Raw genomic sequence first — 26197 nt, 5'->3', positions numbered from 1 at the left:
GGAAAGAGCATGAAGCTGTGATTTAGTGCTCTGTGTTGCCATATTAGAGACTTAGATTTGATTCCCTCTGAAGTTTGAGGGGCAACAAGATGCATTTCCTGGGGCAGATGTATAAACATTTACCAATGTGCATATATTGTCCTCCTTCGTGTTATACTCAGAGAGCAGACTGTTGGGATTACACAGTAAGGCATAGGCTTTGTGCAGCTGTAAACTTCTAATGCTACATTGACCTCAACCTGGAAATCTGCCTGAATGTGTGAGACCAGGGCTAGATTGGTGTGGTCTATCTTGTGGGTGTTAAGATAACCCCTTGTGGAGCCTCTGATTTGATTTCTCCTTTATGTTGGAAAGGGACATGACCCTTCTAAACTGATGGCGTTTAGATGAGCTACAGGAGGGAAAAGCATGTGTTTACCTAGCAAAGACATACATGGGAGAAAGGGAGATGGGAAGAGATAGATGTAAAGAAAACATAATGGACAAGAAGCAAAGAGAAAAAGGGAAAGAAAATCAGCTGGACAGAGGAGAATGAATGAAAATACTTGGGGCTGAGAAAAAGAAAAGATGGAAAGAGAGAGAAAATGTGATTAATATTGATAGAAAGACTAAAATAGACATACTGTAAAGTTACTGCAATTATAACCCACTCTACAGTGCGTCATGAACCCAGGAGATGTTGGTCTGTTACAGCCATCTTTATCTTACCTGTCTGTGACTTCAGGCTAAATGGGGCCACTAGATTTATCTGGGTAGTGAAGGGATGTGGAATTGGGTTTGGTACATGGTAGGGCATCTCCTTCCTTTTCCTTATGAGTGGGCAAGAGATGGAGAATCTGTATACAAAAGAGAGGACAAGGATAGATGAATCTACTGCAGCTCCCTGTGAGACGATTTGTTCCTTTAGCTTGAGAGAGAGGGATCCATGTCCTTGGGTCTGGAAATCATCACTTCTTTCTAGAAGCTGGCCAAGTTTGTGGCCATTACATAACATTCTATCACTGGCTCTAGCAAGGTGGAAAGTTTTCATTGTTTTCTTGTTTGTATTTATATATTAAAAGTAGGATGGTGGGAACTGTTTTTATCTCTTACCTACCAAAATAGAAAAAAGAGTTTAAAATGTGCCATTATATAATTTATTACTATTGCCCATAGTTTGATGCTGAGCAAACACCATTTCCAGTTAAAAACTACTTGTATAAATTAACATATCTGCACAGTTCCTTATCCCTTAATGAGACAATGCATTTCCTGTAAGAGAAGGAACTTCTCATTCTCTGGACTTTCCTGCCAAAAGTTCTGGGAGTCAGAAAGTCCAGAAATGATAGAAAACACACACAGAGGTGCAAGTTACAGTGGCTGACTTATCTGAGGATCTGCTTGAACTGGAAAGTTTAAGGCTTGCTTGTATCCATGCAGAAATGCAGAGAGGGAGAAAAAAGGGCACTGTTATTTCATCCTTTGTGCTCCAGTATAAAGAGTAGGTAAAAGCAAGACTTGTATGCAGAAAGTAAAGGAATATGCACTCTTGGATTAAATTCTCCAATAGGAACAGGAAAGCCAGGTGCCATGTTGCACCATATTGAAGTGTGGCTCACAATTGCATTCCTGATGAACTACCAAGATGTCAGTTTTCTTCTATCAAACCTATTTAGAGGGAGGAGTAACAGACTTGCTTTCTGGCTCTGGTTTGATGCTCATGTCTGCATAATCTTATTGGTCCATTCCCTCCTCTGTCCTCTCTCACACAGCACACCCTCCATCTCTCTCTCACACATTAGCTTGTTTCTATCCAAAATTTTCCCAGCTGCAAAAGGCTGGGCTGCCCCCTGATTTTCAGATCCCTGTAAAAAGTGGGATATGTGCGAACCCTCCAGAAACTCAACTAGTGTACCTGGAAGAAGCAGTTAACAGCCTAGAAGAGGACCGTGCACTTGTTTGTGGAATTCCACATAAGAAGGTTTCTGGCAGCTAGCAGAGCTTGTGGATCCCCTTCCCTCCCAGTGGGCTGCAGGGCCAGGTTGCAGTGGCCACTGGCTTCCACTGAGGAGCCAGCATGTTTAGCAAGTTTTTTTTTTCATCCCAGTGATTCTGCACAAAATATCAGGGAATGCCAGTTTTTGCGGGGATTGCAAAACCGCCTTTTTCACAGTTTCTGTGAAAAATGCAAAATTGTGTGTCCTGGTGTAAGTGCGCCCATGTGTAATGCACAGTTGTATGTATTGTGTCCTCTTCTGTGCCTGATCCATAGGAAAAGAACTCTGTTTCAGCTCCTAGCTTCAGAGCCTGGCCTTTCAACTCATACAGTAGACACTCAGGAGTTTCAGAGGCTCCTGATTCAAGTTGGGATGTCGGCCTAGATGGAGGCTGTCACACAAACAAGTTAACCTTCATTGAAGGCATCACACATTTCATAGATTTCATAGACATCAGGGCTGGAAGGGACCTCGGAAGATCATCGAGTCCAGCCCCCCCGCCCAAAGGGCAGGAAGTCAGCTGGGGTCATAGGATCCCAGCAAGATAAGCATCCAGTTTCATCCTGAAGGTGTTCAATGAAGGCGCTTGAACCACCTCCGGTGGCAGGATGTTCCAGACCTTGGGGGCTCGGACAGTAAAGAAGTTCTTCCTTATGTCCAGCCTGAAACGATCTTGAAGTAGTTTGTGACCATTCAACCTCGTCATCCCTTGGGGCGCTCTGGTGAACAAACGTTCCCCCAGATGCTGGTGGTCACCCCTGATAAACTTGTAGGTGGCCATCAGATCACCCCTGAGCCTGCGCTTTTTCAGGCTAAAGAGCCCCAGGGCTCTCAGCCTGTCATTGTAGGCATCTGAATCTCAAACTATACTTTTTCAGCCCCTAGTCAATAGGTGTACTAGGTCAACAGGAACAACTACTCCAGGCACTGATGGGGATGGGGAGAAAAAAAAAATATGGCTGTTGCTGCAGCTACATGTTGCTCCAGAGTACAGCAGCCATGCCAAGAGCCAGGCCACATTCTTCTGCTGCTGATACTGGGTGAGTTAATAAAAGAGTGTGTTCACTTTTCTAACCTCATTTCAGATGGAAGGAGCTGTTTTCAGTTTACTGTATTTTCCTTTTCTTATCTATTTGCAAAATCTAACGCATTTCTTTTGTGAGCTCTGTTGACAACATATTTCCAAGTTTGTTTGTTTTGTTAATTAAAAAAAAAAAAAAGAAGAAATTGTCAAGTCACTCTCTGACCATAGACCAGGGCACATGAACAGCTCAGCAACAACAAAGCAATGTGCATTCTTCTTCATTATTTGTATTGTGGTAGTGTCTAAGAGCTGCACCAAGACCCCACTGTGCTTAGGAGTGGACAAACACTGAACAAAAACATGACTCCTTGCCCCAAAGGACTTCAAGGTAAATAATAGCTCAAGTGGTCACAAGAAGCCCTATGATAACAATCCACAGAACATGTGACATGATGGAAAAACCATTTGAAAAGAAGCATTTCAGTGCAGTGCTCCAGGCAGTTATCAACAATGAAAGAATAAATCAAATTAGTCAAAGCTTATTTTGCAGAAGTATATGACAGTTCATTTAAATCCAAGCAGTTTATTCAAGACTCTCCCCAGTCAGCTTCCTTGACTCTAATTCACCCAGCCCTCAAGGGCGACTAAAGGGAATAGACCTCAGGCTTCAATCAGGCAGTAACACCCCAAAATAATTTCACCCCAGTGGCCATTTCATTTTAGAGATAGTTATGCAATTCTGTCTCCATGGAGGGATTGTTGTCCTGAACAACCTTCCTCATCTTATGATATGATGTCATTAGCATTTTTTGATAAATCTGTATTTGGGTTACTTTCCTTGGAAGCCAAAATCCTTTTTTTCCAAGTGCAGATCAACAAACTGCAGGAGCAGGAAAGCCGGAGTGGGAGGAAATATCATTTAGTCAAATAGACATTGACCAATGTGGCAAAATCTTCTTGGCTGGAGAGCCATTGAGCCAGTGTGAGATTCTGCAGAACTGGAGGAAGGGGAGAGGTGCTGAAAAGCTACAGTTTTCATTAGGTTTGATGGCACCTGTAAATGTTCAGCACCCGTCATCATTTGCTCTTGCAATAGGGAACTGAAAGAGGTTCTCATGCCATTATTGATCACACAGCTTGGTGAACTTGAATCTAAGCTATTCCTCTGCTCTGAGCTTCAACACTGGGTTTTCAAATCTCAGGCAATATGATGAGGTTTTAATGCTGCTTTTAAGACTTCTAAGAATTTAGCCCAAAATGTCCAACTACCTTTAGAAGTTGGCAATATGTTTGGTTTATCTTAGCTTGGTATGCTCACTTAATGTCCTAGCTGCAAGCCTAGTTGCGACACCTTCAGCTTTTACTCAGCTGACTCTGAACACACTAATTTGAGAGCAGTGTGAATGAAGAAAGCCAGCCCCAAAGAATGAAAAATCTGGTTTCTGACTCACTCTAGGATGCATTTCATAGTCATACTTCAAAATTGTTGATGAATTTTTGGCAGTGCCAAAAATTGTTGATGGGCCATACACTGACATTTGTGTACTTTCCAAATGTTTATACCTCGCTTCGGTTGCATCCTATTAAAGGTGTTTTATGTTAGCTATGAACAGCACTTAGAATAATAGCTTCCAGATAGACAGCAACAGCTTTCATTCTGATTGTACAACTGGACTACATTTCAAACTCCTGTCTCTGAGTCAAGCAGCTTCAGATTCGTCTGAGCAAAACAGCTGCACACTTCTACTCAAACACATCCACAACTAACTTCCGTTCTTAGCTACTTTCACATACCTCTCTTTTTTATCATCACTATTAGAGCATACATGGTGCTTTGTAGAGACCTTGTTTCCAGGAAAGTTGATTTGCTCAGTAATTCCCTTCTTCTTCGTGGACAAAGCTAGTTATATGCTTTCTCCATCCAACACATCTTCATGTCATTAAGAATACTAGCAGCAGGGGCACAGACACTGGAGTTCAACTGACATCTGGAAAAACAGCTGGGCTCGTCCTATTTTTGAACTAGGAAAGCAAGAAGAAAGATTCATATGTTCTCTGTCTGCAAATGTATTTGAATTGGGAAGGGACTTTGGGGGAGAGAGTCTTTCTAATCAACCATGTAAAGAAAATTCATCAGCAGTTTTGAGTGTGTACTGATACCTAGCATCACTGGGTATTGGCCTGTCTGGTCTGTGAAACTAGAAGTGTTTTGATCTCACCAGGACAATTAACTCAGTGTTAAGTAAAGCTAACCTCACCCTTTCTTGCATAAGTAGGTGCATCACAAACAGGTCTAGGGAGGTGATACTTCCCCTCTATGCAGCATTGGTGAGGCCACAGCTGGAGTACTGCATCCAGTTTTGGGCACCATGCTTCAGGAGGGATGTGGATGGCATGGAGAGGGTTCAGAGGGCCACACATCTGGTTAAAGGCCTACAGAAAAAACCCTATGTGGACTGATTGCAAGACCTGAACTTCTTCAGCCTCCTCAAGAGGAAGCAGAGAGGTGATCTCGTGGCCACCTACAAACTCATCAGGGGGGAGCAGCAAGAAATAGGGGATACAATGTTTACCAGGGAACCCATCAGGGTAACTAGAAATAATGGCCACAAACTGGAAGGGAGCAAATTCAGATTCGACATCAGGAAAAAAATTCTTCACAGTGAGGGTTGCCAAAACATGGAATAAGCTTCCAAGGGAGGTGGTGCTGTCCCCTTCCTTGGAGGTGTTTAAAAGGAGATTGGATAGACACCTGGTCATCTGACCCCAGTACTCATTCCTGCCCAGGCAGGGGGTTGGACCCAATGATTTAGTAGGCCCCTTCCAACCCTAACATCTATGAAACTATAAGAATCTGACCCTTTGCATATTGTCTGTGATCAGTTCATAGATTGTATGGGCAGTAGAGGTTATTGGATCGCTCAGTCTGACTTTCTGTATAATTCAGGCCATAGAATTTCATTCAGCTACCTTCACTATTAAGCCCACTGCAGTATCTGACTGAAGCATGCCTTGCAGACAGGCAATCCAAACTAGAGCTGAAGACATCAAGAGATGGAAAATCTTTTACTTCCCCTGGGAGCTTGTTATAATGGTAATCACCCACACTGTTAAAAAAAAACATGTGTTCCAAATTCCACCAAGATGTTTTGCCCACCTAATTTAGATGGCCTTGTTTTTGTCCTCTCCCTGGATGGAGCTAACAGGTAATAATGAAAAATTATAATGGGATATTTGAGTTTAATTGATAGTTAATGAAGCAAAATCCAGATTTTTACCTGCCAGGTAATGCATTTCCAAATTGGCTATTAATTTAATTTTGAGTTGTCATACTCAAAGAAGTCACATTTAATTGTGGAGTTCTTCTAATAAAGCTATTTCATTGGACCATTCAAGAGAGACTTAAACAAAAGGAGAGTAAACACAATGGAATTAAATGTATTGAAACAAAAATCAAATAGGTAGAGAGATGCATGCAGCTTCTGTTCAGTTCTACATGGGAAAGGGATTATAATAGTTTTCAGCAGTCCAAGGGATGCAAACATTTTTTTGTGCTCTGATTAGTAGAGAAAAGGGAATAGAGGCATTAGGATTCTGGTCTCTCATATTTCTTATGGTCCCATAATTTGTCCTATGTCTTCCTACAGCAGAATCACTACAAAAATATGAAAGGCAAGGATCTTCAAGGGTGATCTCTTGTATTGGACCAACTGCATGGTTGACATAGATTTGCACAACCCTTCAGGTACCAAAGTATCATTCCTTAGGTCTCTGGAGAGAAAAATACTAAAATGTGATTATTCATAACAGATGTTCAGTAACTGTGCTGGCAAGGAGCTATTACACAGCTACTAACTTTCTCTTACACTTTCTTTTCACTCAGACATCCTTATTTTCCTTGAGGGTAAGGGCACTGGCATAGGCAGATCTAGAATTTTGAAAATGGTGAGGTGCATCATCACATATAACACAACACGTATTTTTCTCCAATTAAAAATAAGCTAGAAGCTTTACTAATATATTAAGGCCTTGGGCTGTATTATTCAGTTTAAGATGGAAGCAAAACTAAATATAACTTCATTGGAAGGAATTAAAAGCAATCTGCAGGGCTATTAAATGGGAGCTTCATCACCAGGTGCAGCTAACAGACAGTAGAAGTGCACAACAAGGATAACTTGATTGCTTGACCATCAAGACTATTAAAAAGGAGAGAGGGTTGCTAATACCTGTGGAATGAAGTGTTTAGAAGGAATCAGGTAGATCATAATGAGCCATGAAGTCAATTAACTCCCTCAGTGCTGCTTAACTAGAAATGCTGCTGCCAGTGCCAGGCAGTTGGTTTTAAATTTTGGGTGGAGCAGGATTCAAAGAGGTGCAATTGCATCTGTACACCCTCCTGGATCTGCCCCTGGGTACAGGGTCTAGCTTATGCATCCTTCTGGACACATCACCGCTACCCAGTAAAGCAGTGCTTATGAGCTCACCACATTCTGGCTCAGAGATAAGAGATTTGCCATTTGCAGCTGAAAGATACACTGATAAAGGTAAAAGGGCATCTACAGATTTGGAAGCAGCAGTGTTTTCCACTGCTGGCTTTTCAGATGTGCAAAAGAAAAATGATTAGGTAGCTTTTCAAAGCTGCTGAATATCAGTGGGTTTTGGGGTTTTTTTTCGTGGTTTCCAGTGTTCTCTTTCCTTCATGAGCCTGAAAATTCATATTGTTTTGTTTGTGTTGACCTTCCCACCAAGTCCTGCGTGCAGCATCTACCAAAGCACCAATGTATAATTTTGCTTTTTCCCTCCCTACCCTGTTCTGCTCCTCAGAGTGAGAAATGAAAGTAGATTACACCACTAGACCATCCTTAATTTATTTGTCTCTGGAAAATAATTTCAAATTCTCTTAATTGTTTAGTACTGCCAGTGGTAAGGACTTTTGAAGTGGGTTATTCTGTGATGCATGAAAAGGGACAGTGAGGAAAAATGCTCTTGAGTTTGAGGCATTAGGCAGGAATTTAAGAAGTATGGGTTCAGATCCCATCTCTTTCAGAGCCCCTGCCAGGTGACTAAGGTCCTTCTATATCTGAGTTGCCTATCTGAAAAACGGAGATAATATTTCCTTTCTCCCTATTTAGGTTCTAAACAAGGACCGTCTTTTGCTGTGTGCTTGTGGGATGCGTAGCACAAGAGGAAGCAATTCTTGGCAATGCTATAGTAGTAGTAATTCATCTCCGATCCATTCCCTTCTTTTTTTTTTTCAGTTACTCTCTTCTTACTTATTTCTCTCCAAGTCATCTAATGCAAACCGAATTTAGTATAGCCCTCTTTTAACAGTTTTCTCTCCCATATGGGCACAAAGTTGCCAGTGAGATCTCTCTTCATAATCATAGGAAACAGAAATAATACAGGATAGATTTACTTCATGCTGATACCTGAAACTCGCACAAGTAAAAAGTGCATCAATGATATAATTTCAGATGAATAAATGTTTTAGGTAACTGCCATCAGTGGATGAGTTTTAATTCACTCAGAATAGGTATCAGTAAAAACTAAGATAGTTTCCCACCCCTTCTCTCTTTCTTTCTCTCTCACAGACATATCTGTTTCCTGAAATACTCCTGTATTTCAACTAGAAACTAGAAATGGGTTAAAGCCTTTTAGATCTTCCTGAGTGATGCACCTTAACATTTTATCATAAGTGCTCCATAACCAGGGAAGGATTTGCTCCTTCAAACTGTTATACTAAAATTGCTCTACAAGGCAGAATTTATAATATATTTGTTTTCCCGCAGGGAATGACACATCTCAGGGGTTCTATAACTGAACATTCATTGTGACTATGGTGCCTACAACAATATATGGGGAAAGGTTCAGATGTAATATGAGAGAGAATTTGGATTAGAAGAATGCTTTTAGAAAATAAGCTATTCTTAAATAGGTCATTTGAATGAATTAAAAGTATACTCAATGGCTGGTAATTACTTACACGACTAAATAATTGTATATAAATCATTGTTCATTTTAAAAGACTTTAAAAGGAACTTTCTTGAAAGCAATATTGAAATTCCCCACTTTTCTTGGGTGTACTTGGTAGCCGTGTTGGTCTGAGACAAAAAGACATACAAAAAACTAAAACTCTTGGTTCCAAAATAATACCTTTTATTAGACCAACCATACTGTTTTTCATGTGCATTCCAATGGTGATTTGCATTTCCGGTGTCCTGACCTGCATAGTCAGATTTTCAACCCTAGCAGCTTCATTTTGGATTCTTAATTATTCTTTTTTATTATTTAAAAAATCCAAATGTCTATACCTCTCTCTAGCTAACAGGGCAGGAAAAAAAAGAGTTCTTCTTTTTCTTCATCATCATAATTTTTACTCTTAGGACATCAGACACCAAAGTTCTAGATTCTATTATGGGAACCTAAATGGGCTGGTGCTATTTGCTTTTATTTAATTGCTGGTTTAGTCTTCCTTTATAATAATACCTTTTTTTATTGCACTGCCATTTTCCTTTGAAGTTGATGGGACTTTCATATGCCAGTAGTGTAGGCCACTAGAGAGGATTTTTATGCAACATTTGTTGTCTAGGGTGCTACTTGGGTGAGTGAGAGGCTGCACAATGGTTACAGACACTGGCCTTTGGCAATACGGTGTTTCTCCTCTCTCTGAATCAATCTATATGATCCTTTTCTTTCCCTTCTTTCTGTTCCTCCTCCAGCACTTTCCCTTTCCATTTCTCATGATTTATACTACAACACTAAATCATTAACCTAGGATTTTTGATGGAGAAGGCAAAATGTCAAGAAAGATAAAGAACCTATTCCATGCTCTATTTAAATGCTGGTCAGGCAAAGTTCAGGCATGTGTAGAGCATTCATTTTACGAACACCCTGTTGGACTGTAGAACATATACCCTTCTGGGGTCAAGGCAAGTGCAGGCCAAAAAATAAGGGCAGATGGAAATATTACACAAAATCTGCTCATCTCTTATTAATAGAAACCCAGGCAATGTGCACTAGATGGATTGCATTCCTCCCTCAACTGCTTACTGCTTCTCCCTCATGGGCCTATACCCTCCTCCTCAGTAAGAGATTACTCTTCTTGTACCAGGTACAGAACAAGGTCTGCCAAAGGTGCAGCACAGAATAGTTTTCTTTGTCTGCAAAACATTTAGTGACTTTGAACTGAGTGACAGTCAGTCTGGGAATAAGAGATACTTCAGAATTAGTCAGAGATATCAAACATCACTCTGGTGTTATTGCTTAAGTACTTGCAGTATTAATGCAGGAACTTATCTAAAAAACCACAATCAATAGTCACTTACTAGATAACATAACTACAAATTATTGTGGATGTGACTTAAATCCCTCTGAGACAAGTTATTTATAGAAGAAGTTGAAGTAAAAACTTTAAGGGTATCTTCGGTTTAAGTTCTCATACCTAAATTAGTGATCATCTCTGATGCTGATATTGCAGTGTACTTCTAGGCTGTGGGTATGAACTTCTAGAAATACTTCAGGCAAGTTGTTAAAGAAAATTCTCCCATGCATGTCTCTGGTGATGTCACTTCTGGAAAAGACAAATAATAACCACGGTGAGATGTCCAGCAATCTTCTCAATAAAATGGGTTCTACTTCCCTGGCCAGGTATAGACATTACTTTCACCAGTGTAAGTGATCAGAAACTGGTCTATCCCCATAACAGAACAGAAGTTTGGTGCACACTGACTGGTTTAAAAATGGTTGAACCTGGCCAAAGATTTGTCCTTTCTCCCCCCACACCAAAGGGCAAATATGTTCTATTTGTTACCTATCTAAAAGATGCCACCTACAGAAAACCGTGTAACTTAGATTCTGCCTTGGGATTTTTGAATGTCTGTACCTAGCCCCAACGGGCTTGTGAACTATCACAGAGTATAGAATGGTTGCTATATTTGCCTATACAAATGGCACTGCCTTGCCAGCTTTCAACTCGTTTGCTTGTCAAATGCTTGGGATTATCTGAAATAAGAAAGGTCTTGATCAAATGAAATGCCTTTCTATGAATAAGATAACTACTCTCAGCACAGCCCTCCAGATTACTGAGCTCCACTCACTGCAGAATGCAATTACCAGAGTGCTGCAAAACAAGTAAAACAGGGCCCAGATGATGGTCCTCTTTTTGTTGCCCATTATATGACACATAGGCCATGGAACAGGGTGGGCCACCCAGGCCATGGCCCAACCAACTTTTAGCACGTTAATTTAGTTAGCTATGCAGTTAAAAAATAGCTATATAGTTTTAACCGGAATGACAATTGCATATTTGTGGGTTATATAAATAAACATGCTAAAAGTTGGTCAGGCCATGGCCCAGGTGACCCACCCCATTCCATGACCTATGATATAACATGATATCAAGAAACACAGGAAAGGCCTAACCCCAACAAATAATAAAACCTGAATGTAGCATTATTTATAGCTGACATTGTCTTTCCCATTATCAGGGCTGTTCCTCGGTTTGGAAGGAGTGTATGCAAATTAGCTCAGGTTGCTCTCCACTGAACTTCCCTCCAAACTATTGTATAACCCTGGTCACCTCTGTGTACTTGCATTACTGTCTTTCTATCAGTTTTGGGTTGCCTGTTTATGAAACCCTGATAATCCATGTTACGTGGACAAGGGCCAAAGTACAACTTCCTCATGGGAGACACTGAAGGAAATAAGAATAACTGTGTTTTCCCACTGCCATGGGACCTGGGTGGGTTGAGAGTAGAGACAGAACACTAGCTAGGATCCAGGTATGCATGTACCTGCTTGAAGTCAACCATGGCCATGGGGCCACATACCTTATACAGATCACTGCTGGTTATTGACAGGAATCTGGACTGATTTTAGGAATAGGCCTGATCAAGGGAACAACTCGGACTATTCAGAGCATAATTAGATCTTCCAGCGTCTCTGGGTGTGCCGCAGCTCAGAACAAAACAGAACTGCCAAAAGAGACTTCATGAAAAACATTTGCTTCAAACTATGGGATTGGGCAGCATACAAAATTAACCAGAAAATTCTTGGGATTCCTTCTGTTTTACATTGTCATTTGCCAGTTGCCACATGGGCCTTCTCTTTTTTCTTAGCATGCTCTTATACACACACATACAGAAACACACATGTGCACATCTATTGCTGAGTGTCCATTTGGTAGTAATCACATTTGCTCCTCCTTTTGGCTATAGCATATGTCCAGACAGGAATGCTTATGCTACCATCTGGAATGCACTGCCTTTTTCCTTTGATGTCCAGGAGCATTGTTTCCCAAAGTTGTGAGTGGGAATTTGAGAAGAATAGGATGTTTTTACTGTGGGGGATGGAGCTGGACACACAGTAGAGCCTGGAGCTGTCATCTGGTGGTACTTAACTTCTACTGTGATGGGGACAGAAACAATCATCTTAGATGATGTGGCCCTCCTTGAAGTCCCAAGGATTCCAGGGTAGGAGCAGCATTAATGGCCGGCACGAACAGAAATTTCAGAAATCAGCCTGCCTCCTGCTGTTGACTAATATATGCATCCTGATCCTGTCTAGTCAGTATTTCCTTGATTCCCCCCTTTAGAGTTGTAGGGTCTGTTCTAGAACCCACTACTGAGGTCAAAGACATGCGTCTTGCTGATGTTAGCTGCTTAGGATGCGAGATGTGGAATCTAATACTCCATGGCCCACTGAAGTGAATGAAAAGTACCCTAATGCATCATGACTTCATTTGGATCAGATTCTTATTTGTCGCACTAAGCAGGGAAATATCTGACTGAAAAAAATGTACATTTGTGAAGTTCTCAATCCAGTGCCAGAGCCAATGGTTTATTATGATGTCTTGTCATAAGAAAAGGAAAATATAGTTACTTTAAAAAGGCTTGATACTAAGCAAAAGAATTTGTATTTTGTTAATAAATCACTATAATATATGAGGAGGTAAACACAAGGAGCAGCAGCCTGCTCTGGAAAGAAAGAGGAAAAAAATCCATCAGTTCTGGTCAGTTTTTAAATGAAACTATATGACTTTTAAAAGAGAGAGAAAAAATATTTATCACATTAGCAATGAAGCCAAGGAAATTCCAGCACAGTTACTTTAGAAATAAAATAGCTTTTAAAACCATTTTAAATATAGGAGCCTCTGACTCAAAATACAATCCATTGCAGTCTTAGCTCTTGACATTATATTTCAGTAATGCAATAATTACCTATGCAGTTATGACCTATGAATTAGAAGGGCAGCTGGTGCACGTGTTGAGCGGGCAATCACAGTAGCAGCCTTTATCAGAGCTTGTGGGATAGTTATTAGAAGGAAGGAATAGTTGTTGTATTTCTAGAGTCTTTTACAAGTAGGCAAGATAGAGCAAGGATCCTGCCTAGGTACTGCTCTCCCCATTATTCTGGCTCCCTGGCCCCACCCCAGCACAGCTGGAAGGGCTGGGAGTGAGCCTGGAGCCGTGTGCCTGCACAGTGCTGTGGTACAGCAGAGAGGGAAGGGGAAGCACATGTTGCAGAACTGAGGGGACTCCCAGACAGTGCAGAGGGATGGTGGCAGAGGGACATGTGCTCAGTGTGAAAATATATTTCTTCCATCTCCTTTGATCATTCCACCCATTAATACATACTCTAGGGCTGCGTGAAATTTCGGTAGCTGTTTCATTTCAGAAGTGTTTTGGCCCATTTCGGAGCCCAAAACACCAAATCTGAAATGAAACAGAAGGCTCTGAGACATCTCCAAAATTAAACAAAACCATCCAAAATGTTTCAGAAATGTTTTGGATGTTTCAGAATGTTTAGGAGGCACCCCCCAGAAATAGTTTGTAAAAGCCCCACAGCCCTCCTTTTAAAGAGCTGGGCAGGAGACTGGGCGGAGGATAGGGCTGGGCATGGATGCCATGGGGGCTTGTCCCATGGCTCCTCTGGCTGTGCCTGCCTCTGCCTGGGTGGGGGAGCCACAGGAGAAGCCCCCAATCTTCTTCTCACCGAAAGCAGGTTCCAGTGTTCTAGAATGAGTATGTTAGGGCTGTGCAAAATGGCTGTTTCATTTTGGTTTCAGATTCGGCCATTTTGGAGGACAGTGATTCATTTCAGTGTTTTGGATCACTCTTCCATTTTGATTCAGCCAAATCTGTTTCTGAGTTTCGACGCTGTTTCGGCGCTGATTCAGAAATTCAGATCGGCCGGGGAGAGGCAGACACAGCTGAGTGGCTGCAGGTTCTTCCATAGCTCCTCTGGCTGTGCCTGCCTCTGCCTCAGTGGGGGAGGCCACAGCAGAAACCCCTGTGGTTTCCCTGCCCAGCCTCATCTCCCCCCCAGTCCCACCCTCCTGGCACTTAAAAAAAAAAAAAAAAGAAAAAAAAAAAAGGCCTGCACTCATTGGCTGCAGCAGTGATGATTGGGGCCTCTGGGGGCTCATGGCAGAGTTCCCCCATGCAGCACTGGGCAGTGGGGATTGTCCCCCGCCACTTGGCACCCACATGGCAGCTGTTGCATCGCACAGGTGCAGTGCAGCTTGGCAGGGCACTGCATGCTGTCTGGGACCTGGGGTGGCTGCACATGTTAGCTAGAGCCTCACACCACTCAACCCTAGTGGCCTCAGCTCCCAGGCAGCATGCAGTACCCTGGCCAGTCATGCTGCAGCCATGCCATGGGGCAGCTGCCATGCGGGTGCTGGGCCAGGGGGGATCCCCGCTGCCCCCCACTGTCCTGCATTGCATGGGCGGGGGGGGGGGTGCCATGAGCTGCCAGAGGACCTGATCACCACTGCTACAGCTGGTGAGTATGGGGCTTTTTTTTTTTTTTTAAGTGCCAGGAGGCTGGGGCCAGGCAGACAATGGGGCTGGGCAGGGCAGCCAGGGGGAGCTTTTCCCACAGCTGCCCCAGCAGGGCAGAGGCAGGCACAGCTGGAGGAGCCACGGGAGAACCTGCAGCTGCCCGGCTGTTCCTGCCTCTCCCTGGCTGATCTGAATCTCCGAATGAATGCTGAAACAGTATTGAAACTCTGAAACAGATTCAGCTGAATTGAAATGGAACAGTGATCCAAAACACCAGAACGAATCACTGTCCTCCAAAACAGCCAAATCCATAACTGAAACAAAACATAGCCATTTCGCGCAGCTCTTCTCATCCTAGAACATTGGAACCTGCTTTCAGTGAGAAGAAGATTGGCCAAGACGCACTCCATTATGTCAGTCACGCCTATTTAGATTGTAAGGTTTTCAGGACTCTCTCTCATTATTTATATACAAAGTGCATAGTACATTGTGGCCTGATCTCAGCTGGATCCTCTAGATACTATTGTAGCATAAATGAAAAATATTGCGTCAATGGCAGTTTCTTCACTGACTCCACCAAGTGTTATTTTGGGTCCTGCATGATAATACTGATCAGAAATCCCCTTCCTTCAGGCATTCATAATTACTGGTGCTGACATGAACTATCTGCATCGTCATCATAACATAATGAATATTACTATTGAATAATTATTCAGTAACACTACAGGAAAGTCCTTTAGGGGGGAAAACGGTAAAGAGATGGTAAGTCACATTAATGCTCCTGTGCTGTTCTTTGATATTGGAAAGCTAACTTATGTCAAAGCTGCAAGTTAGTGTGGGAGGAAGCCAAGTCAGCAGAAAAGTTTCTAGAAGAATTTATAATCACTGTACACAGACTGTCTTGCAATTGGCTGCAAATCGTTATCTCAGTTTTGGTGCTAAGCTTACAAGCCTGTGAAGTCTATGTAAATAAAACCAGAAATCACATTCTATAAATGCACACATAACCCCTGAGGGAAATGTAAATCAGTGGGGGAGAGGGTGGAACAATTTGAATACTGTGAGCATGTGTGGGAAGGGTAGGAGTGGCTGGGGACTAAATTAAAATGCTGCACAAGAAAATAATATAAAAATGAAATATAAGAATTGCACACTGAAAAAGTTTATGAATGTAGTCAAAAGTTTCTTGGAAGTGTAGCAAGGGTTTAATATCTGTCTCGAGGGCCAAGCAAATAGTAGAGGGAGCTATAGAAAAACTGGTCAATATAAAAAGACTGTATTTTCTAAATGCATGCTAACCTCATACTTGAAACTGCAATATTTCAAGCCCTGAGTCACTCAAATCTCATTGCCTAAAGCATCATAATCTGTGGATCAGTGATTCCCAATCGGTGTGCTACAGCACCCTGGGGTGCCTTGAGATCCCTTTAAGGGTGCCATAGAATGCTGGCCTTCGAGAAGCAGCATACGGCAGAGGCAGTGAGGAAGTGTGTGGCCAGAAAAGCGAGGACCTCTCATGTCCAGTCTTCGTTGCTCTCCTGCTCCTGCTCCTGCTGCAGCAGGTTGTTCAGGGCAAAGATCGGGCTTGTAAGTCACCTACATACCCACGCAACCTAGCCTCCACCCCCCTCCTCTCTCTTTCCCCTATCTTCTTTCTCCTTTTCCCTTTCTTTCTCCCTTTCTCTTTTCTCCCTCCCTTTTTGTTTCCAACTTCCTTTCTCTCCCCCTTCCCCCCACCCCGCTGGATGTGGTCATCTTCACTTGCAAAGGATGAACAACACAACACATAGCATGCTGTGCAGTATTACCATTTTTTCTTGAATCTAAGATGATCTTGGATTTGAGACAATCCCCCAATAATTAGATTATATATAAGAAAAATCTATAAATTTGTTATAATTTTTCTGGTATAGAATCTAATGATTGTAGGGTTGTTTTGAATTTGTACCCCTCCCCACTGCTACAACAGGGAAAGCACTAACTAGTGGGGCCAGGAAACCCCCTTGCCTTCTGCCTCCTCCCTACTTCTTGTCTCTACAGCTTTCCTACCCCCTGCCACCTGAAGTCCCTGCCCCTGACTCCCCATAGCCTCTACCTCTATTCCCCTCAATCTCTGCCTCTTCCCCACAACTCCAGAGTCTTTGCCTTTTCCCCCCTATCCCCAGTTTCTCCCTCTTCTCACTCCCCTCATTCCACATGGTTTCTGCATCTTTCTCTCCCTCCACTCCCACTTACTCCCATCTAACAGTAAGTGGAAGCATGGAGGGAGAGTAAGTGGAAGCGTGTTCCAGAGCACAGCACGTGGAAGCGTGACCCTTGCCAGGCCATGCAGCAGCAGTGGTGCTGCTGATTAACCAGACTTGGGTGAACTTTCCTTGTGCCCTTTGCCCAGGAAGGACTCCAGCCCAAGCTGGAACCAAGCTGTGCCTGACAGTAAGGGGAGTAAAGTGGAGGTAGGTGGCTGCTGTGGGTCTGACTAGCCCCAACTTGGGCTCAGGGCCAGAATCATAGCTACAGCAGCTGCCTGCCCCTTCCCTCCCAGCTTTGTATGCAAATCTAAGATGAGATCCCCCCATCCATGCTAAATGGGGAAAAAAACCTTGTCTTAGATTTGAGTAAATACAGTATCACAGTTAAACTCAGAGATTTTAACTAGGAATCCATAATGTCTCATTAATTATATTGAGAGACAAAAACAAGTTTTACAAACTCCTGACCAAAGACCTCACAGAATCATGCTATAGCAAACTGTGGATGCTCTTAAACATGCTATCTGCAGAAACACAGGAGAGGTGGATGCTTCCATGTCCTGGGAACTCAAGCCAGGCACTTTACTTATTGCCAATATTCCACAAACCTGGCAACCCTTCCCCACATCTATGAATCTAACCCAGGATGTCCCATTGTCTCTGGCATTGACTCTACCCTATTCCTATATGACACTGGAGCTGCCAGATAGCTGAAGGATAACATAGATTTCCTAAAGAAGCTAGGCACCCTGGAATCGCCAGGGATATTCCCCGCTCTGAGCTTGCACGTGCACATCCTAGAAATTCCCCTGCATGTGATTTCAGAGATCATATTTCATGCTGCAGAGCAAGACACTGCCATATAGTTCCCAGCTCCATGCATGCAGACGTGTGCCTAGGCCAGGCAACTGGGGCTGTTGTCCCACTGGATTGGATCCCTGAAGCCCTGGGAGTGGCAGGACCCTGATCCTGTAGGACAATGGCCCTGGGTGGTGTCTGTCCCTGCCAATCAATTGGAATTAGCTGTGTCAGGACACATTCTAGCCCTGGACAGATGTGGGGGATGGGGACAGGTGCGGGGAGGGGGAAGGGGAGGAAGAGAGAAGTCATGAAGTTGTACCCTGGCTTTGATTCCTGGTCCAACCAAAGTTTCAATCCAGTTGCCTGCAGTAGCAGCAGCATTTCTATTCAGGCAGCAGTGAGGGAGTCACTTGACTTCCTGGTTCATTATAATCTACCTGCTTCCTTCTAAACAGCTCGTTCCACTAACATCACTCTCTCCCTTTTAATGGTGTTGATGTTCCATTAATCAAGCTATTCCTTTTTCTGCAATTCTGGTATGAGCTACTCCCCTTAATGTAGCTCCTATATGACAGCCCAGAAGACTGTTTTTAACTCTAGATGAAAACCTCAATTTCGGTATGAAAATGTTAACTTTAGTGACTATCAATTCAGGTGTGGAAATAACTTTCAGTGAAACATTGGATGCACTGTCAAGATACTTAAGAAGGCTAGATTTTGTTTTAGGAATTTGAAAGAGATGAACATTTAATTCTAATGACACAAGAATTAAAGAAGCTAACATTATTTTTTGCTTAAGTTTGTTGTGTTTTTATAAATAATGTACCCTATAGCAAATTAGTGGACATTCCAATAAAGCTATATTTGTTTTTACTTCAATCTTAAACTGAATACTACAGCCCTAGCACATTAGGCCTTTACCACATTGAAAACCTAGTTGCTTTTTACCTGGAGAAAGATATGTTGTGTTATATGTGATAATGCAACACACTACATGCACTCCCCTTTTCAAAATTCTAGATCTCCCCATCTTCTAGCCTCCTCAATAGGTTAAATGCTCTGTTTTTTCCTCTTTGGTTTTCTAAAGTCACCTTTACTTCTCTAAGCAGTGGTCCCTCTCTCTCCCTTCTATTTTTCCCTGTTCTTTATATTTAAATTACCTTATTCCTATTTAGTACCCCTGCAAGCACATTCATAGCATCTAACAAAGTAGGTTGTAGTCTATGAAAGTTTCTACTTTTTTGAGTAAGTTAATCTATAAGGTGCCACACTGTCCTGCCTTCGTCCTGATTTATAGTATTATGGTTATTTGTGACTGTTTTTTCCAGTTTGTTTAAAAAATGTGTTTCCAGTTATATTTTTTTTATGCACTTAAAAAACTAATTGATTTGTTAAAGTGGAGTTCTGCTAAATTCACAAAAGTTATAGAGGGATGCCTGGAGTCCAAAATGGTTGAGAATTAGGGTGTGCAAAGTGGGCCCTATTTGATTCAGATTTGGCCTGAATCAGGGACACTGATTCGATTCATTGATTTGGATTACTGTCCCTGATTTAGATTTGGCTGAATCTGAATCTGAAGATTCAATGCTGATTCAGAGAATCAGCGATTCAGCCATAGGCACAGCTTTAAATGTTTTTTTCTACATACCTCAAAGTACCAGACACGGCTCATGAATGCTGCGATGGTGGGGCAGATAGAGTGTGAATCTTTCCAAATCTCTCCGAATTGATTCGGAGGATTCCGATTCAATTCAGAGAGATTAAAGGGTCCTCTGATTTGATTTGGATTTGGAGATTCAGCTACTGAATTGGGCCAAATCTCCGCCGAATTGAATCAGGGACTGAATCTTTGCACAGCCCTATTAAGAACCACTGCTGAAGACAAACAAGAAAACTAAGGTGTTTCAAGAAGTGTGTTGTCACTAATTCAGTAAGAGGCATTGAAGTCAATATAAAACCAGTTTCATAACATTAAGCTAGGGGGCCCTGTCCTTGAGGAAGTGATGTCTTCTGGATAAGTTTTAAACCAAAAAAGCTGATTAGTCACAGTTAAGATTCCAATTTAAGAAGCTGTGTATTCAACTTATGTAAATTCTCACCCAGCAAATTTGGTTGCTGATATAATTTCTTACTTCCCACACCAAAAGCTGCCATACAGTGTCAGTCTTAAATAGCTGCTGTATTTCTGTGGTAGATCAAGGATCTGTATAAATACATAGTTAGTACACTACTTGAAAAGTTTTATGGAGACAAGGCACTATTATGGAGGCACATAAGAAACTCTATAGTTAATTCTGTAGCCAGAATTTCATTTTCCAAGTCCACTCTACTTCTGATTCCAGGCAGTGATTTATCTAAACCTGCATGAAATTAAAATAGACCAAGAGAACATTTTTTTCCTCTGAAAACTGGAAAACTAAAAGCCTACACATAATTCAAGCCTACATAATAATAAAAAGCCATGTGTTAGACACTGTGGTAGTGTCTTTAACATGCACCAGCTACCTGTTCTTCAACATAGGGAAGATGAACACAAAATTTTCCATCTGTGTACAGGTCTCTGTCCATTGGGCTGTTTCCACTGAAAGGGCATCTAAAAAGTTAATAATGAACCTTCATCATTATGGACTGGAACTCAGCCAGCGGCTTAGCAATTACAGTTTTAATTGCCCAGTGATAAAAGTTTTAATTACTAAGCAATTAGCTCTCAAAGTTTCAAGTACTATGCACTTTACTGCATTATGTAACTGCCAGGGGCAAAAGATGATGCAGCTAAGTGTGTTAGGGAAAAGCCCTGAACAAGAGGTGGGGGCCTGATAGAAGGGGAGGCAGCCAGGAAGTGGGTTCAGGCTCCCAGTTTTGGTGTTCAGGCCTCACACAGACTTACTATGCTCCAAAATGGCAAGGCTACTTCCCATACAGGAGAATAGCTGGGAAGGTGTGGGGGAGGAGAGGAGCCAAAACGAGGGGCTGTCTGGACCTGGAGCAATGGTGAGGGGTTTAGTGGTGAGCCAGGATTCATATTGGACCAGCAAATGAGGTTTCATTCTATCATTTATACTCTGGTTAGAGCTAGATATTTGCGATCTGGTTGGGGAATCGAGCATAAAAACAGCCAGAGCTGGCCAGGGAGCAGGGCCAAGCATCTATAAAAGCTATTATAGTTGCTCCAGGAAAATTTTGCATGCCCAGCAACTCAAGCTTTAAACGACACTCCAGCTTTCTCGAGGCAGTGTGCAAAGACTGTCCCTCAGATTCTTAGCCACGCTGTTTATCAACAATAAAAAGGGAATGTCAATGCAAAATACCAGACAAAAGAGCAAGACAAAAGTGACTGAATTTCCAGAAAGGATGGATGTGAAACTCTGAAAACTAAACAACGGGGAAAAAAGTTGACCAGGTGATAACACCCCTCTTGAATGGTCTTACTCTTCTAGTTGCCAAGTTATTCTTTCTGCTGCATTTCTCTTCTCTGTTAGTGCCCTGATAATATTCCTTATATCCTGTTTTTATCTACGTATAGAGTTTTACACAGATCTTTATTATATCTGCTGCTTGGCTTAAGCTGAGTCCCCTTTTTTCCCTCCAAGACTGAAGAAGACTACTTGGTACCCAAAAGCTTGTCCATTTGCCTCCCAACCTCCCAAACATACATTTGATTCAATAAAAGATATCACCCACAAAAATCCTTGCCTCTTGCATTTTTTCCTGGACAGTTATGGCTACAACATCTCCTCATACAACCGCACACATTTTGTTGCCATTTTATCAACCCAGTAGTTCCAAAAGTAATTTAAACCTTTTCAAAAAAATTAAAATGACCAAAAGTTTGAAATTTTATTTAGAACTGTAACATTCTGGATTTGGAGGCAAATCAGAACTTTAAAAAAATCATCGTGACATTGTTCTCTTTTCGTGGCTCATTCCCCCCCACTTGGGGTCTGGGCTCTGAAAAAATGATTTTTTTGTGGGGTCACACTCCCTGGATAGATTAATTTTAGATGTATCATAGACAAAACTGATTGCTTTCAGCAATGAGTGGATACTGACCATGGAGTATTGATGTTTTATTTTTTTTCTTAAATCAAGAGTCAGAAAATTTGTGAATGACTACATTTATGGGAGTCTTACATTCAAAGCAATATGGTATGACACTATTTCCTTATATTGCACTATGAATACCAGGCATGGACAAGATCCCACTGCATTAGAGGCTATATGAAATGAAGGTTCCTGCCTCTAACAGCCTAGTCTAGTATGTCCAAGTAATTCATTCTCTGACCCAGTGTAAGACTGGTCTTTGCAATATATTTTCTAGGTTTCATCCTGGGTACTTTTCTGAGACAGCCTGTACTTTGGTTATAATGGATATAGAAAAAGCCTTGGTTCCCTCAGTGTACGTCACTGAAATCTTTCTTTCCATTATTTTTTTTTTCAGCTGTACTTTTCCCAACTGCTCAGCGAGCGAAGAGGTCATCATCTGACCTTACTGATCCAGTATTGCAGAACTCACTGGAAGATGTGGACTTGCTTTATGAGGTTCAGTATATAGGAACAATAGCATATCCAGTCCCATAAAAGACTGGTGTTATCATTTCCAATCCATTTTATCTTCTTCATTTTTCCATATCCCTTTGCTTTACCTCTGTTGCCAACCATGCCATCTATTACCTTTGTTATTCTACTACTGGATACCAAAAAGAGGATGAAAGGCATGTGTACGTCTTAATGTATAAAATATACTTATCCCAAATTACAGATGCAAGAACATTCAGCAAATTAAAGCAGATCTAAGCATGTCTCAATTCAAAGAGAACTCCTGATTAAAAGCACTAAAATTATTGCTTAAGAAATTCTCACCTCACAACCCTTAGATACACCTAGTAATGGACTTGAGAATTGCATAAATGGGGATGCAGTTGGATCAACATGAAAGGCAATACCCAGAACTAATGCCCTTACATTGCAAACATCCTACTTCTACCCTCTGTCTTTAGCCACTTGGTGCCATTTTGTTTTCTTGATTGCAGATTCACACTAAATCAATCAAGCAAAATACCCAGGATACCAAACACCAAACATTGAAATTAAAAGCAAACAGCCTGGGGCAGTATTGGGCAATATTAATATTTCATTTCTAAAGACTGGGGTGAAGCGCTGTGTTTAGGTCACATTTGAAAATTATTATGGTATTTTTCACCTAGCGTAGATTAGAAAACATTCTGGTAAAGTTCAGCATGACGAGAAAAGACTGAATTAGAAAAGCAGAGGTTCCATTGGACAACATTTAAGGAGCCTTGGACAACTAGAGCAGTGACATCAGAATAACAACTTGTAAGGATGGTAGAGATGAACAGTTAATTGCAATAACAGCTCCATGTGTTTCTGCATATGTGTGTATGCATGCATGCAAGCATACACCTGTGGGAGTGAAGACCATGAAACCAATAGCACGGTGTACAGCAGATGCATCCATAGGGTTAGTTGTTTCTGTGTTTAGTGAGGTGTGTAGACAGGATTGGAAAAGCAGAGTAAAATTTTTAAGTACTCGTTTTTACACAAAAGCATTCAAATACCACTGTGATGGGCATTGAGCACACAATAGGTGGATAAGAGAATTAAGGCACGCTGGTGGAACTTTAAAGGCAAATGTACCCAGAGACTCTCTGCTCATCTCTGGCTTTAGCCAATGTGGTTAGTACTTTGTCTACATGTTTAAAAGACAAGAAATAAGGACATATTATGAATTTGTATTTATCCTATACATTTTCTGTTAGAAGATAAATACCTTTCTGATTTTGTACCAGTTTCTTTTAGCTCAGCTTAAAATTGGCAAAGGTCTGAGAATCTCCATCAAAGATGAGGAGTTAGCTTCACTAAGGAAGGCTGCGGCATTTGACACTGTCTGCAATGACATTATCCCCAAGAGCCTCACAGAGATCCGCAGGCTGAGTGCCAAGCTGTCTAACTACCCAACGGTCCTCAAGAAAGAAGATTTTGAAAGGACAGTGTTGACCATGGTCTACACGGTTTATAGGGCAGCCCAATCCCGGGGGCACCAGAAGGATGCTTGGGCTGAATCTTTTGTCAGTCTCTACCAGGCCCTGAAGCATGACTTGATGTTCTCAGACAGCAAAAACTCATCATAGTGAAGAACTTTATACACCTGGAAAGCAACCAGCTCTGCTGATAAGGGACACCTAGCACGTCCACCACTGTATTCGTAAACAATTTAATAGCCTGCTTCATTAAAAATTCTTTATTCTCTAGCTCCCCCTAGTGGGATCCACTTTTAAAAATGCTAAATAAGAGAAAAAATGCCTTGTTTTCAGTCCCTGGAATCTATTATCATGCTGGCATGGAGGATAGTATGGAGTGCATATATGCTTATATATATGCACTAAACAGCTGTACCTTCCCCTTATCCTTGGGATGCTGATATAATATAATATGTGCTACCTTCCTAGCTGGAAAAAAGATAGTTTAGCTGCTGTGTAATGAGATGTTAACAGACAGAGAGAAATCCTTTATACAGTAAAAAGGATTCATGACAATTGGTTTGGAGATTGTTGCATAAAAGTAATTAAAGTATTTTTGCAAATAAAACTGTCTGATTGGTTTCATAGTTGTTCCCAGCCTTTGGAATGACTTGTGTGTGTACATTTGGTTGAGCTAGTTTTTATTCTGTAGAGTGTTTTCAGAAGGCAAAGTGCATTGAGCAGACCACTTGTCCCCCACAATAAGTATTTGTGAAGGCACTCTCTCCAGAAAGTCTGCCCCTTGCCAGGCTAGAAAAGATCAATCTATGATTTGCACATGACACTAAGCCTGCCACAAAACTCTCCATGGGCACATGGATCTGTTCACATGGAATCAAATGCAGAATCAGGGATCAAATTACTTTTGCTATTACATGGTTTAGCTGGACCCTATCACTCCAAAGTTAGTAAGTGAACTAAACCTTAGGTTCAGAGCACGTGTGAAAAGGTGAATAAAACCATATCTATAGTTGAACTTTGGTTCAAGAGAGAAAGTACAATCCAGTAAGGAAACACCTATATAATTCTATGTGATTTAGGTGATTGAGCAAAGAATCACATGGTGGATATTGAGAATGGTGAACAGAAGGCATTCATACTGACTTGCTAATGAACAAAACATAATCTGAATATATTTACACAAACAATTTAATAAGCAACCACAAATTATGAACAGATCCATGAAAATCATGACCTTTTTACAGAAAATTGAGCAAGAAAGGAAAGGTCTCTATTGGTAAGTCAATTTGCAATGAATCTGTCCTAATGACAATGTCCTAAGTTTCAAAGCAGGATAAACTAATCCCATTTCTCTAGATCCCTTAGATATTTCAGTTATGTCCATTAACACAGTGTCTGCATACTACCAAATACCTGCTACCCCTTTCATATTAGCACGTTTCTTTTAATTGTCCAATATTTTCAACTTTATAATGGAAAAGTGGCCCAAACCAACACCCCAGAGGGAGGCAGGTGTGGTTGAACTCCAGGGTCCAGATTCAGAGCCACAATAACTTCTCTTTGCATTGTTCAGGCCCTACAAAAGGTACAGGCCCTAAAAATTCCCTAATGGTCATATTCCAAAGAGTGGGGCATTCCCCAGGCAGCACAAAACCAGCAAAGCAAGGTCCCTCACTATCATCTCTGCAACCTCCATTGGAGGTATACTGGGAACAATAGGGATAAGGAAGGTGAATGGTTAGAGTGCTGACAGTTCCCAGCTGGTTTGTGGACCCTTAGGAGAGCATTGCTAGATGGTACATCTGCTAATAGCCCTATGGTCAGACTCTTGTCAAGTTGTAATTCATTAAAAATGGTGTCTATATCAGATATCCTTAAAATGTGTCATTATCATTGTGTGCATGGGTGTGTACAAAAACAGGGGTTTGGGTTGTAGCCATGTTGGTCTAAGGACATAGGCAGATAAGGTTCTTTGGGTGAATTTAATATCTTTTATTAGACCAACCCAAATAACTATTCTCCAACCATTTGGGTTGGTCTAATAAAAGATATCAAATTCACCCAAGGAACCTTGTCTGCCTATGTACAAAAACAGAGTATTCATAAACAAGAACACCATCTTAGGAATCCTTTAAGGTTGGCCTTTACATACATACCTAACAGAAAGCCTCAGAACCAAAGAGATGAAAAATAAAGCCATGTAAAGGTATAGGACCTTCATCCCTGCACTTAGAAATTCATACCTTGGCACTAGCCATATATCCTAATATAATCCTAATGAACTCTGCCCCAATAAAGATGTCAACCATCCAGGACTTCTTTTGCCAAACTCTTAGCACTACAAACAGACCAACAGATATTCTAT

General features: G+C 41.6%; 1 protein-coding gene and 1 long non-coding RNA gene across 4 annotated transcripts in view; one reads left to right on the top strand and one right to left on the bottom strand.

Moving 5' to 3' along the window:
• Nucleotides 1-4898, bottom strand: part of LOC102381389 — a 12737-nt gene extending 7839 nt beyond the window's left edge. The window contains exons 1-2 of the long non-coding RNA XR_323689.2: nt 4795-4898; nt 709-836 (exon numbers count right to left, since the gene is read on the bottom strand). This is a non-coding gene — a long non-coding RNA (uncharacterized LOC102381389). The remainder of the gene's footprint in view (nt 1-708; nt 837-4794) is intronic.
• The window catches only part of FAM180A (family with sequence similarity 180 member A), a 32392-nt gene extending 7813 nt beyond the window's left edge, over nt 1-24579 (top strand). The window contains exons 1-3 of one of the 3 annotated variants that reach the window (XM_006022513.3): nt 6700-6745; nt 22272-22372; nt 23641-24579. In XM_006022513.3, the coding sequence (XP_006022575.1) occupies nt 6715-6745; nt 22272-22372; nt 23641-23982 (474 nt within the window). In that variant the 5' untranslated portion in view covers nt 6700-6714 and the 3' untranslated portion in view covers nt 23983-24579. Of the gene's footprint in view, nt 1-6699; nt 6746-7352; nt 7545-22271; nt 22373-23640 lie in introns of those variants that run through there. The other 2 variants (XM_014519400.2, XM_006022512.3) reach the window with 2 other exon arrangements.
• Nucleotides 24580-26197: the final 1618 nt, after the last annotated feature.

This window comes from Alligator sinensis, unplaced genomic scaffold (genome assembly GCF_000455745.1).
Source record: "Alligator sinensis unplaced genomic scaffold, ASM45574v1 scaffold957_1, whole genome shotgun sequence".
Lineage (NCBI taxonomy): Eukaryota > Metazoa > Chordata > Crocodylia > Alligatoridae > Alligator > Alligator sinensis.
Note: the sequence above shows the minus strand (reverse complement) of the source record. Positions and strands in the feature narration are given on the sequence as shown.